This window comes from Medicago sativa, chromosome 2 (genome assembly GCF_051527215.1).
Source record: "Medicago sativa cultivar Bolivia chromosome 2, Bolivia_mono, whole genome shotgun sequence".
Taxonomy (NCBI): Eukaryota; Viridiplantae; Streptophyta; class Magnoliopsida; order Fabales; family Fabaceae; genus Medicago; species Medicago sativa.
In genome coordinates, this window is record NC_140750.1 from 39,558,672 (window position 1) to 39,572,954 (window position 14,283).

At 33.9% G+C, this 14,283-nt stretch overlaps 1 protein-coding gene across 4 annotated transcripts; it reads right to left on the reverse strand.

Annotated features, from left to right (window-relative positions):
• Window positions 1-7,663: 7,663 nt before the first annotated feature.
• ARP6 (actin-related protein 6) lies at window positions 7,664-11,172 on the reverse strand. Of its 4 annotated transcripts, none has more exons than XR_015026814.1 (7): window positions 10,230-11,172; window positions 10,079-10,142; window positions 9,634-9,718; window positions 9,471-9,521; window positions 8,407-8,469; window positions 8,169-8,321; window positions 7,664-8,073 (listed from the first exon to the last, which is right to left on the reverse strand). XR_015026814.1 is itself a non-coding variant. In XM_085744700.1 (7 exons), exons 1-6 carry the CDS (start codon window positions 11,154-11,156, stop codon window positions 8,203-8,205), a joined length of 1,320 nt encoding a protein of 439 aa, XP_085600826.1. In that variant the 5' UTR covers window positions 11,157-11,172; the 3' UTR covers window positions 7,664-8,073; window positions 8,169-8,202. The 4 variants fall into 4 exon arrangements, 2 of the variants coding, with proteins under 2 accessions (XP_085600826.1, XP_085600827.1); XR_015026815.1 differs by having other exon boundaries at window positions 8,165-8,321; XM_085744700.1 differs by having other exon boundaries at window positions 8,169-8,332.
• Window positions 11,173-14,283: the final 3,111 nt, after the last annotated feature.

Genomic DNA, 14,283 nt, shown 5'->3' on the forward strand with positions numbered 1-14,283 from the left:
AAATTTCTATCTTATACTTACATTATGTATTTACTTTCTCTCTCTATTGATTTGATTTTTGTGTTAATACTTCATTTTTTATGCAAAATTGTGGTTGTCTCAAAAGTTGTCATCTAAATGGATGTTCAAATAACACAACTCTTTAAATTTAGATCAATACATAAAAATCTTACACAAGAGCTTAGCTTAGTTGGTAGGGACGAAGGTGAGGGTGACGTGAGCTCTTCGTCGACGATGAAGGTGAGTGTGACATAAGTTTGTCGTTGGCGAGAGTGACAGTAATGTTTTTAAATTGAGAGTGAAAATGCAAAAGAAAAGAGGGTTCTAGATTATTTTTTTCCATTTTGTTTTGTTTTGACCGTAAAATATTCATCTAAAATTCTTCTAAAATATTCATTGACTCATAAACTCATTACAAACTCGCGAGTCTTTACGAGTCTACTATAAAAACGATTCTATCACGCAATTTCACTCGTTTTTGCCTTTTAGACTCGTAAACTCGTACGAGTCCACTTGAGAGTTTGACAATCATGTTATCTAGTGTATTTCACAAAAGTTAGGCTTCTAATTTCCCTCTTCTTTTATTTTGGAAAAATATTTCAACAAATAAAAAAAAATTAAACTTATTTAATTTTGTGTTTTTGTTTACTATGAATATGTGTAACTAACACAATTGTTGGAACAAAATATGTTTAACAGTGCCTTTTTTAATTTTGATGATAACAAGGTATTAAAAGTTCAATTTGATATGCTAATATTTGTTCAAATGTGCAGGACTATAGACTAAAGTTTATAAGTCTTAAAAACAAGGAATTGGCTTTGGAAGAACAATTGAGAGCAAAAGATTTTTCAAGAGAAGCTTAGTTGCAAGTCAGAGTCTAAAGACCATCAGAAGCTGACTGTCAGAGTTTGAAGTCACCCAGAGTCTGAAGTTCATCAGAGTCAGAAGTGAAGAACCTGAAGTTAGTTATATTAGTTATTTGAAGACACAAGTGTGCAGAAGGAATAGAAGACTGGAGCAACGACTATTTCAGAGGAATTAGAAGGTATTGGATGCTTATCCACTGAAGAAGGACAGATAAAGGACAATAGTACAATTGAACAGCCACTACTCCACTACTCCAACATTTCATGCGCATAGTACTACTACAGTTGTGTCTATGCTGGTTAATTCTTCATACAAGGAATGGTTTTTAAATTATTCCTTCCTAGTACATTAATCAAATCAAGCAACAGATCATTGGTGATTGATCAAGCTTCTACAACGACTCTTCGATGCGCTGGTAACTCTACAACGTCTCTTTCATACCTCTCTATAAAGGAATGAAGACTTGAAGATTAAGAGAGACTCTACAACATAAAAATTGTGCCAAAACTCTGTTGAAATCGTGTGCATCAAACATTTAGAATTTCTTAACAACTTTCATATCTTAGAAATTCTAGAGTCTTAAGAATCTGATTTGTTTTGTATTGTGAACACCACTGATTATATATCAAGTGTTCAAACCAAACATATTTATGTGTAATTTGGTTGTGTAGAAGTCTCTTGCTTTTGTGCTTGAGCATGGGAAATCTCTTGCTTGTGTGCTTGAGTATTTGAAGTCTCTTGCTTGTGTGCTTGAGCATTTGTAATCAGATTGGATTATAGTGAAATCTCCTTGGAAGTGCAAGGGGGACTGGACTACTTCCGGATTGTGGAAGGAACATGTATAATTGCTTTGTGTCTTTCTCTTCTCTCTATCTTTATCAGCTGCATTTGACTCTGAACATTGTTCCAGAATCTGAACTCTATTAGACTCTGGACTCTAGACTTAGTTTAAAAAGAAGAAAAAGCCAACACAATTCAACCCTCTTCTTGTGTTTTTCTCGTCTTCAGTTGGTACCAGAGCTCCGGTTATGTTGTTTTAGCACTTAACAATGTAACAGAAAAGATCTGAGAAAAACATATTTTCTGGTGATACTGGAAACTCTAGTGTTATTGTATCATATGATTATGGTACTGATGACAAGTCAGCTGGTTCAAACAAGCCTCCCATGTTCAATGGAAATCCTGATACTTTTTCTTGGTGGAAAACCAAAATGTATAGTTCTATCATGGGTTTATATGAAGAATTATGGGATATCCTTGAAGATGGTGTTGGTGATTTCGTTTTGGATGAAGAAGGTGATGTTGTTGATAGGAAGAAACATACTGCTGCTCAGAAGAAGCTCTATAAGAAACATCACAAGATCAAATGCATACTTGTTGTTGCTGTACCTCACAAAGAGTATTTGAAGATGAGTGATAAATCTACTGCTAAAGCAATGTTTGCTTCTTTGTGTTCAAACTTTGAAGGTAACAAGAAAGTCAGAGAAGCAAAAGCTACTACGTTTGTTCAACAATATGAAATGTTCATAATCAAAGATGATGAAGACATTGAGACTATGTGTAACAACCTATTTTTAGCTAGAATTATTTTAATTATTTATTATATGTGTTAATGTGTGTTCGTATGTGCTTATTTGCCTTTGTGTATATTTAATTTGAGATTAGTGGTTTTTTGACCTAGAAAGGTATTTTAGTCATTTTTAGACTAATGGGTATTTTGGTCATTTAGTGAGTAAGGGTAAACTAGTCATTTTATTAAGAAGGTTATTTTTGGTATTTTAGTGAGGATCGTTATTTTTATTAAGTTACTAGTGGATTAAGGTAATTATTTAGAAGTGGTAATTATTCGGTATTATGACGGTTAACTAAGTGGTCACTTTTGGAAATAGTTTGTAAGAGTTTTGAGGCTCAATTAGTGTGAGAGTTAACATAACCCAATTGGTGATATAAATAGATAAGTCTTAAGAGAAAAATTAGGTTAACACATTCATTCACTTAACAAAATTTTTTGAGAGGTAGAGAGAGAAAGTAGAGCAAGGCTTGGAGAAAAGGAAAGAAGAGGAGGTTAGAGAGAGAGCTTGGGGTTTGAAGAACTAGGAACTAAATTGAAGCCATAGTTGGTGCTAGAGGATCCTAGAGGTAAGGGGGATAGAATCTTTCATCAATTAAGTTCTAAATTCATCTTTTCAATTATGTGAATAAGTGCTTATTGTGAATTGTGAATTTTGGTGAATTTCGATGATGAAATTCGTGCTCTTAATTCATGTGAATTTATGGGTATGATAAACCTCATGAATTTGATGTGTTATATGCTTAAGATTCATAGTTGTTGTTGTTGATAAGTTGTTTTGATGGTTTTTGTTTATTCACGTGTGTAATATGAATTGATGAGTGATTATTGTTGAAACATGTTCAAATTCACTTCATAAATGTTTAATTATGTTTGTATGTTGACGAGGTTTGAATTGGTGTGGTTGTTTGTGAGTTTTGGATGAAAATGGAAAATTGTTGGTTTTTGGTGAAAAATGAACTAGTGATGATTTTGATGTGAATTGGTGTTTTGATTTCATGTTTGTGATGTTTTTGATTGCCTTTAAAAGTATGTAGTAAACAAGTTTGGGGGACGAATTTGGGGTCAATGGGATAAAAAATGGGGTTTTTATGTGAAAATTGGAGGGTTTCCCGATAGGAAAACCCAAGAACAAGGCTTCTGTCTTGATGCAACTCGTTGGGCGAGCTGCACAGTGCAGAACCCCATGTTTTGGGTCGTTTCGAGTACTTGGGGCCGATCCGGACTTTACGAAATGATTCTTTTGATGCATTTAAATGTTGTTATACTTTCTAAACCTTTGGAAACATCAAATGAATTGGATCGAACTTGCTTTTGTGAATCGAATCAAACTTTTTGAAAAATGCTCAAGAAAGCATAATTTTTCGAAACTCGTTTTCTTAAGGGAAAAGGGTAGGGTTAAGGTTGTTTAATGTAACTATGATTTATAAAATGGTTTTGTATAGTATTCATGAACTTCAACTTGGTTTTGCTTTGAAAATTGGAATCCTTTTGAAAAATGGTAAAATGAGACGAACTTAGTGAAATTTTGTAATTAATCGGAATTAGCTTGTAAATTGAATGTGAATATGCTACTGCAATTATACGTGATATGGGTATATGCTTTGTTGAGGTGTTTGGTCTTGAATGCTTAGACTTTGGTGAATTGCTTAGAAAAAGATGAATATTATGGAAATAGACGAACTTTGTCAAATTGAGGTTTTAACATGAGATAACTTGTAATTGGCTTTGTATTCATGATGATATGATTAAATAAGAATGAATCATTGTTGATTGGGTGTTTAAGATGTTGATTGCCATGATGTGAATAATTGTCCGCTTTTATGTCAAACGTGAATTTGTGATGATGTGATTTCCTTAAGGTGATATTTTTGAATGGTGATTGTTGTTGATGATGAACATGACGTTGATTATAACGATGGTGATACACACACACACACACACACACAGGGTTTTGCTAGAAGCCACCCATGAAGGTGTCTTTTAGCAATCCACACCTCAAGGTGTGATTTCCACTTTTTAGTTATAACTTTGCTAAAAGACACCTTCATAAAAATTAGTTGGTGTCTTTTAACAAATGCTCATAGAATAACTTGCTAAAAGACACCTTCATAAAATGTGTCTTCTAGCAAAACCCATATATATATATATATATATATATATATATATATATATATATATATATATATATATATATATATATATAAATAATATTAATGGTGAATTCTTACATGCAAAATGACGGTGAAATTGATGGTGATCGCATGTATGAAAATGGTGTTAATGTTGGTGATTTATGGAGTGAACGTATGCATGATTGAGTCATATGTTCATGCATGCAACTCGTTGGGCGAGCTCTAGCTTGTTGTGGCGAGCTCCCCATGTTTTGGGTCGTTCCAGGTACTTGGGGCCGATAAGGACTTTCCTGATTATGTAATGTTGTTGCTTATGATCGATTGTTGTTGGTGAATTGGTTGTGCTGCTATTGGAATTGTGTTTATGAGTTATTTATAGGTGTTGAGACAAACTGATATGTGTCTTGATTAACATTACAAATGCTACTGTCTGCATATTAGAGCGCAACAATAGTTAACTGTCGCTGAGGTTAGGGGTGAACATGGTTCGACATTTTAAAGAAAACCAAATGAACCATCATAACGGTTCACAAAAATCGAACCAAACTGTTTGTGGTTTGGGAGTACTGAACCGAATCAAACCAAAATTAATATTTTGAATCGATCTATACTTTTTTCCCCATTTGAAAACTTGGTTGTGTTTTTTTGTCATTTTTTTCGAGACATGCATACAACCAATCACTAGCAACTAGTTGTATTCTAGCACTTTTGGTTGCGGTTATATAATGTTGGTGGGTGATCTCAAGTTACCAAATCAATGGATGACTATCTATTGTGTTTTTTTTTAATAAATTACCAAGTACAATGCCTAATTCAGAATCACTCCTCTTTTCATTGAAAATAACACTCACAAATTTAAAATCAAAATCACTTGCTCTCGTTCACGTTCATTCACAATCGTAACACTCGCTCTTTACTCTCATCAGAACTCTGAAACACTAGATCTCTACTCTAATCTAAACTTAGAAATTTCCTCTCGTTCTATGGATCTCTTGCTTAGAATTTCGATCACAAAAACTCAATTTCCCTCATTTAGAATAGCTCACTCGCGCCAAAATCTTTGTTCTTAGAATCTTTCTTCACCGCTCACTCTTGGAATCTCAATATCTGATTTACACCATCTCGGTCTACATCGTATTCAATCTTTGCAGCATTTTTTCCTATCTACTTTTGATCTAGGGTATTGTTTTTCAATTTTTAGTTATTATAGGGTATTGATATGTGAAATTTCAGTTGTGTCTAAAACCATCAGATATGCTTTTCTAATCTACATGAGTTTCTTACATGAACAAAAATATGTTTCTGTTGCAATTATATTCTATTCTGTAGTCAACTTATGAGGATGCCATTTGCAACTTGTAGGAACAATTTTTGAAGATTTAATTTTTTCCTATAGCTATTTAATTTCAAACCTGAGCAAACTTAAAGCCATTTACCTTAATTAGTTCACAACACTGAATTTACCTACATCAATATTTGTTCTAAGAGTTTGAATCTTTAACTATATGAAAATCAATTATTCAGATGTTGATTTACCAATTTGATAGTGGCACTGCTCAATGTTATAATATTATCACCATTTCATGATTGGTTGTCAAATGTTAATATTTATGGTGACGTAAATTATTGTTATCTTGCTTTGGAATCAAATTTCTATTCTAGTTTTTTTTATGCGGAGGATGCGACTGGAATCTTCTAGGCCTAAAAAATAACCTTCGAGTGCGTTTGATCAGCTCTAGAATGAAAGACATGCTAACAGGTAGCTTATCAACTATCTACTACTCCCTCCGTCTCACTATCTAAGTACCTATTTAATTTTATTTTTGTCCTTACATGTAAACCCCTTTTTAAATTATTAGATGCATTTATTATTATTTTTCTTAAGCATACCCGTAATTAATACTACTAACTTGTCTTAAAATATGAAAAGTCAAATTTAATACACATACAAACAAACGACAATTTTGTTACAAAAAAAAAAAACCAAAGGCAATTTGATAATATTAATACACAAAATAGACATTTTTTTTTGGTAGTGACAAAATAGATACATTAATTGCACTAACAACCCTTCTTAAGAAATGTGAAAAATGCAAAAGGGACTTAGGTATAGAGACGGATAGAGTATTTTTTTTTTATTTTTCATTTTCTTCACTTCTTCATGATTTGTCTGTTTATAGCAGGTTTTGATAGTGACTTCTTCATATCGCAACAATATTATTTGCACGAGTCCATTAATGGAAATTGTAAAGCATGTTGAATTGAAGGTTTAATACTTAGGTCATGCCCTTAGCCATAATAGCACTTGTTTAAAATGGAAATAAGTGACAAATTCAAGGTAAAAAAAAAATCAACTTTTAAAATTTAGAAGTGTTAAATGCATCATTTTTAAAATAAGGGTCTTGTTAACGAGTGCCTCTGGAGCACTCTTTAAGCATTCTAAAATAAGAAAATTATTCTTTAAAAAAGTCAAACATTTCGATTTCCAATACATTGAATACACACATTTTCATGAATAGTTACCACTTATGGTCCTTAACTAGTGCCCCCGGGCACTAGTTAACATTTCCCTTAAAACAAAGTTTTTATTTATTTATTATCAAGTGCCCTAGTTTTTACTGCATCCTCACAATACGGATCAAATTGTCTTCCTGCCGTATAAAATATCAGGTTTGAAAATTGAAACCAAGTCCATTATTCACTTCTTCATAATACAATCTCTTGCATATTTATTTATACTTTTAATGATGTATTGCATATTTATTTCTATTTTTTTTTTGTTTTTGGTTTTTCGTATTCTTATTGATAGACTTACAAGTTTGATTTGTTTTGATTTGATCCTACATTCTTGTGCTGCTCTTTTGTGCTTATTTATAGTTTTGATTTGATTTATACTTATTTGTGCTGCTCTTTTGTCCTACATTCTAATTGTTTGATTTGATCTCTTGGACCAGGAAGTTTGATCCTATTTCCAGGATATAGCCAGCTTTTAAAGCTTTTGTAAGTCACTATCTTAAGCTTTTGTATTCACTAGTTTTACCTCAAAACTAGTTTTCTTTTTATGAAACGGCCAAACAGCTTATCATAATTGATCATTAAACTTTAATAGTAGATTAAAGGAATCAAATTCCAATCATTTGATCAAATTGACAGGGGAAAACAAGAACAGAATTCTACTTGCAGCAACAACCCCGCAAATTCATTGAATTACACAATTTTAAAAGCTGGCGATGAAATGCTTTTAAGGCTAACTTCTGAATTTTACATATTGCATATTATCACGCATAAAATTCATCCAACACCATATTAGTTGGCAGTTCAAAAGCACTCCATATTTGCGGCCCAGATTCAAATACCAGTCTGCGAAGCATCATGCTCCAAAACTGTATGTCATCCAACCTTCACACCTTTGTTCCAAGAATCTAGTACGACTCCATTTGCACACTTGTTGCATTGGCAACCCACTACCTTCTCTCCTAAGCGCCATTTGTGTGAGTTAGCTGTGGAATTAGAAAATGTGAGAGAATGATAAATGACACCTTTATGAACAAATCTCACTAACTAAACAGTAGTTAGTACATGTTAGCTTACATACAAGATTTACATGGTCACATTCGTGGCATGAATTGTCAATGAAAAAATCTCTTGCGACATCTAGCAGAACCAAGCTCCTCATACTCAGCCTTGGTCACACACATCGCATCAAAGTCTGGACTCGATGCCAGGAGAGATCCTCCACGCCAAACACCTAGTAGGGGACTATAGAAGAACTGTTAATTCATATAGAAATTACGAACGTACAAGAAACTAAATAGCCTAGGAAAGATGTTTACTCTTCTTGTGTAGCTATCTTCACACGATAGTCATCAGGAACTAGAGGCCGAAGCTCCTTCTCTCTACAAAATTTCATAATCAATTCGTTAAACTTGTAAATCACGCTATGAAGTACACATAAAAGATAGGACATCAAAGTGGCAAAAAATAGGGGTCTCCGGAAAAGGCAATATTGCCAAACAAACCAAATTTGAAACTGAAGTAAATCACAGTTAAAATAACCAAACCATTTCACCAAATGGATAAATCAAATCCGTTTATTATTCTGATTTGGATTTCGTAAATAGTCCAAACACTTTTACTCTTAAATTCCAAATCCAAAAATTGTGATCTAGAAATGTTATATCTCAAATCACGGACTACATTCCACCAGCTTTGCCCAAGTTCCGAAACTGGTACATCTCATTTCCCTCTCCTATTTCATGTTTGGTTCCCAAAAATATCCATGTAAAAGAAAAATTAATTCCATTATTAATTTCTCGGCTAGTTATTTTTCTGGTTTTCCCTTTGCTGGTTTCAAGGCTCAATTTTGTAACAATGTGCATCAAGCATATCACAGTAGAGCAAAGATCTGCAATATTGCTTATGGTTTTGGGAGCTTGCTACTGATTTCAGATCATTCTCTGAACAAGGTTTCCTAGAGAGGTGATGGAAACCTGGACTTCGGACAGGTGAGCTTTCACAGTGTGGATACCGGTGGTGTTGACAGAGGGGAAGCTGAAATTTAATAGGGAGGAGGAGTACTATGAAGTGCCACGTCGGAAGTGGAAGGTGGTGATAGCCTCTCTTGAGGTGAGGCTTACCTTGGAAAACTTCACATCATTGTGTGAGGATTAAAATAAGTTGTGAAACTGATTCTATACTAAAACAAGCTTAAAATCAGTTCACCATAAACCAAATCAGTTTCACAACAAGATAAAAAGGTTCAAATTTAAATGTTTATCCATAAAAATTGGTACAAATATTTGGTCTGGTATCAAGAAAATAAACAAACCATGGCCACCTAACCAAAAAAATTATGGTAGCATGGTACAAATTGTTGTAGCCGAAACAAAAAACTTACAATCTCTCGGCAAAGTGAGGAAACAAGGTGCTTCCACCAGTTAAAATAATGCTGCCAAAAAAAGTAAACACAACGTCAAAAGACGAGGGTGAGAAGTAAGAAAAGGCAACAATTCACAAACAGGGTCATGAAATCAAATGGTTGGAAATCAAACCAAAGTTACCTTTCATAGAGTACAGGATGAAGATGCGGATGACAGGCATTAACTGCTCGTACAATGCATTCTGGTAGCCCAGCCTGGTTCATTCCTGCAAATCATTTTGTTCAACATTTTGCCGAGAACATAAGAAAAACCTAACACGAAGGGGTAAATAATGAAATTAGACTAAGATCCTCATTTGCATCCACTTAAGAAACTCATCAACCAAATATTTAACTAAAATCCCAATGTTCTGTATTGCATTCTACAATTGTGATTGCAACTACAATATTAAGGTTTTATAGACACTTTACATATACACATCACAACCGCGACACATCTTCCCCATTCGAATACAACATTTCACAATTTCATGATTCATAAAATGACAAAACCTTATTGAAATCATGTTGTGCATCTAATCTAATTTGAAAACAGCACTAGAATGAAACTACTTATAAAGACATACCCAAATCAGCTGGACGGAAGATCATCTCGGGGACAAGAAACCGTTCATTCGTCAAATCAAATTCCTAGAGAACACAAAGCAAGAAAAAGTTAATAAAATCGTTACACTTAAATGCGAACTTAAAAAAACAAAATTCCAACAAAACAAATACATTTTTTGTCAAATCAACTTTCTGTCTGTTGTCCTGAGGTTGTTGTTTAGAAATCTCCTCGTGATCACCGATATCGTCCTTCATTCCTTTACCATCAGCAAGATACCTGGTTGCTTGTTCCGGATATTTAACAAACCCTTTTGTGTGCGTAACACCATCAGGAAGAACATACGTACACTTGAAAACATTCTCTTTCCCACTCTTTCTAGCAATGTTAAGGTGTTTGTCGACATCAACAGAAACAAAGCAGAGATTCTCCTTAACATCATCAATAATAAAAGTTTCATCCATGACATTAACAGAACGAAAGGAAATAAGTTCCTTGAGGTAATTAGTCAAGGCTTTACCACCTAAATCGATACGCTTAACAGCGTAGTTAAGAGTAAAATTCTGAAAGACAGGCGAAGCGTGTGTGAAGGAAAAGCCAGAATCAACAACGAGACTGCATTGGGCTTTAGAGAGAAGGCCATTGGGACGTTGGCTGGTTTCGTAGAGGTGAACAAGGGAAGGTGAATCAGCGACGTAAAGAGAGGAGAAGTTGAAATCTTCGAAGACGAGTTGGTGGAGGGAGTGTTGAATGGAAGGGAGAGTGAAGAGGGGTTGAGTGAGGAGGAGAGAGGATTGAGAAGGGTTGATGCGGAGGATAGAGGTGAAGAGGTGGGACCAGATATCGCGTTGGAGGTCGGGGTTGATTAAGTAGCCGCGGTCGATGGGGCGGCGGACGGAGGCGGAGGTGAGGTCTTGTTCGGAGGAGGAGGAGGAGGAGGAAGAGGTGTTGATAGGGTTTGGGTGGAGCCATTTTTTGGAGGTGAGGGGTTTGTAGAGACAGTTGGGGAGTATGGTTGATGGGTCGCGTTCGCCGCCGAAACCGGCTTTTATTAGTCCTCCGCCGTTGTCTAGAACAACCACCTGCGTGCTTGATGACATGTTGTTTGTTTTTGTCAATACTTGAATTGGTTGCTCACTCTATTTAACTTGTGGAGTCTGTTTATGAATTATTTATTTTTGTGGAGTCTGTTTATGAATTATATTATTTAGGATTAACAGTGTTTTATCCCCTGTAATATAGGTCATTTTTGATTTTTTTATTTTTTTTGAATTCCATCCTTGTAATTTGAAGATTTTTTGGTTTTGGACCTTCATGAAAAATTTCACCCCCTGTAATTTGAGCAAATTTAGGTTTACCCCCTTGTAATTTGAGCAAATTTCATTTTACCCCCTTGTTAATTTTAGCAAATTTCGATTTACCCTCTGTCATATCTTCGATTTTGTACAGTCAAAATTCATGAAGGTTCAAAACCAAAAATCTTCGAATTACACGGACGAAATCCAAAAAAATATTTTACAGGGGGTAAAACCGGAAATGACTTATATTACAAGGGGGTAAAACACTATTAACCCAATTATTTATTACACTTTCATTTTTAAGGTAGATGAATGAATAATCGATATTCGATTAGTAGCCCGTTTGGATTAGCTTGTTTTAGAGCTTATATAAAATAGTTTACGCAAATAAATAAGTTTTTATGTATTATTTATAAGTTTTTAAGGTAGTTTATGAAAAACTGTTTATGAAGATACAATTTTCATTAGTGAGAGCTTATAAATTAAAATAAAAGCTTATTTATTAACATAAGCTATTTTTCATAAGCTCAAACCAAACGGGGCCTAGATTAGTGAAAACATCCACAACTTCATCCAGCTAGCCGGGTTAAAAAAGATGGGTTTGTCGAGCCATATATACCTGTACGGATGCAGACTTACCGGGTCAACCCACAAAACAATATTGAAAACAATTATTAGGATTTTTTTTACAAAAATAAACGATATTCAAACATTTAAATTAATAGTACATTGATGCAATACAAATTCTAAATCGTTAAAAACAAAAAGAATAAATTGGTGAACAAATTTTCAACATCTATGTAATACTCCCTCCGGTCCTATTTATATAAAAAAGTACTTTTCAGATTCATTGAGAAATTAATGTACTTGATATAGAATATAGATCAAATACATCATTTATGCAATGAATCAAAAAAGTCAAATGTTTATATTTAAGTATTTGGAAATAGGACCGGGGGGAGTAGTATAAAACGGGAGAGTACATACATGTCTACAAATATGATTATATTTAAGTCTTTGGAATACTCATGACTCTAGATCTGCAACGTTGACAACATCAAAGTCATTGATTGAATTTGCATTTAATCAAAGTCAATCTTTTATTTTGAATCAAATAAACATCACATTAAGATGAGAAATAATAAATACATCGCACAAAGATGAGAAATAACACACCACCTAAGGAGTGTCTTTTATACACCCTCCGGTCACAATTATAAGCAAAACTTTGTATTTTAGATTCATTCATTAAATGATGTACGTGGTCTATAATAAAGACCATGTACGTCATTAATTGAATGAATATAAAATGCAAAGTTTTGCTTATAATAATGACCGAAGGGTGTACGTCATAAGAAGACTTTATTACAAACTGATTTGGATTCTTTTGGTTCAGTCATCTATCATTTTCATAATCCAAAAGTGGATTGATCTATAAATGAAAAAATATAATAAAGAAGAGAGAGAGAAATAAGTTGAGTGAACGGCCAAGCTTATGGTATAATGGGCGGTGCCATTTAAAGGCTAGTTTTTTCCCACCATGGGAAAGTAAGTTTTAACCTTTAGATCAAATGGAGAACACAGTCATATCATACTCCCTTAACACTGGATTTTCTCCCTTTCTCTTCAACCACACAATCATAAACCAGATTACTCACTTTCTCTCACTACCTCCTACTCTCCTCTCTCTCTGAATAGAACCATCATAAACACCACCATCACCATGTTTAACACCTAGACCTCGTTCACTTTCTCTACATTTTGTGATGATTTGATTAATTTGATCAAAAATTGATATGGTTTTGGATTTTTTTTTAATCTCTTAATTTAACCTTTAGATCAAATGGAGAACACAGTCATATCATACTCCCTTAACACTGGATTTTCTCCCTTTCTCTTCAACCACACAATCATAAACCAGATTACTCACTTTCTCTCACTACCTCCTACTCTTCTCCTCTTTCTCTCTCTCTCTCTCTGAATAGAACCATCATAAACACCACCATCACCATGTTTAACACCTAGATCTCGTTCACTTTCTCTACATTTTATGATGATTTGATTAATTTGATCAAAAATTGATATGGTTTTGGATTTTTTTTAATCTCTTATTTTTATTTTATGGGTTTTTCATTCCTAATTTTCTAGATTTGTTAATTCGGTGAAGATGAAAATAATAATGGAAAAGATGAACAATCATATGCACTGGATTTTCTGGAATTAACTTTCACGCTGGTTTATTTATTTGTTTGTGAAGATAACGTTCCATCTGGATAGTTCAATTTGGTGAAGATGAACAGTAATGGAAAAGTGTTTTTGATGTTTTGTAGTTGTGGGTATGTTTTAGTTCGATAAAAAGAAGTCTTGTTTGGTATAAGTGGGTTAATTATCTCTGATGTACAGATTAATTATTGATAGAGAAACTAGGAAATCAAAAGGTTATGGATTTTGTGAGTATAAGGATGAAGAATTAAAGAAAAGATGATTCTTTTGATATTGATAGAGAAAACACAAGTCTATTGATATTGTATAAGAGTTGAATTAAGGAAAAGATGGAGGTGTGAGATATCACATATGTGTTACAGTCCAGCAAAGGTGGGGGAGAAGAGTGGTGGTGGTGGAAGATGATGTGGAAAAAATTTGGTGTTGAAAGATCATGATAAAATTGTGTTCCATGTTTAATCTAATGGTCAAAAACTAACTTTCCCATGATGGGAAAAAACTAGCTTTTCCCAGGCTAAATCCCACCTGTCATACCCCAATTTTTGACCTAAGGATCGTACTTTCATACACCGACACGCGCCCTTTAACCCTGATTAAGTCTCTGACTTTTTCAGTGAAACAATTCGGCAGAGAGGTATTTTAAAATACCTCATGTTTTGGTTCCGAGTCGGACCCTTTTCTCTTAATTTTTACTTTTATTTCCATC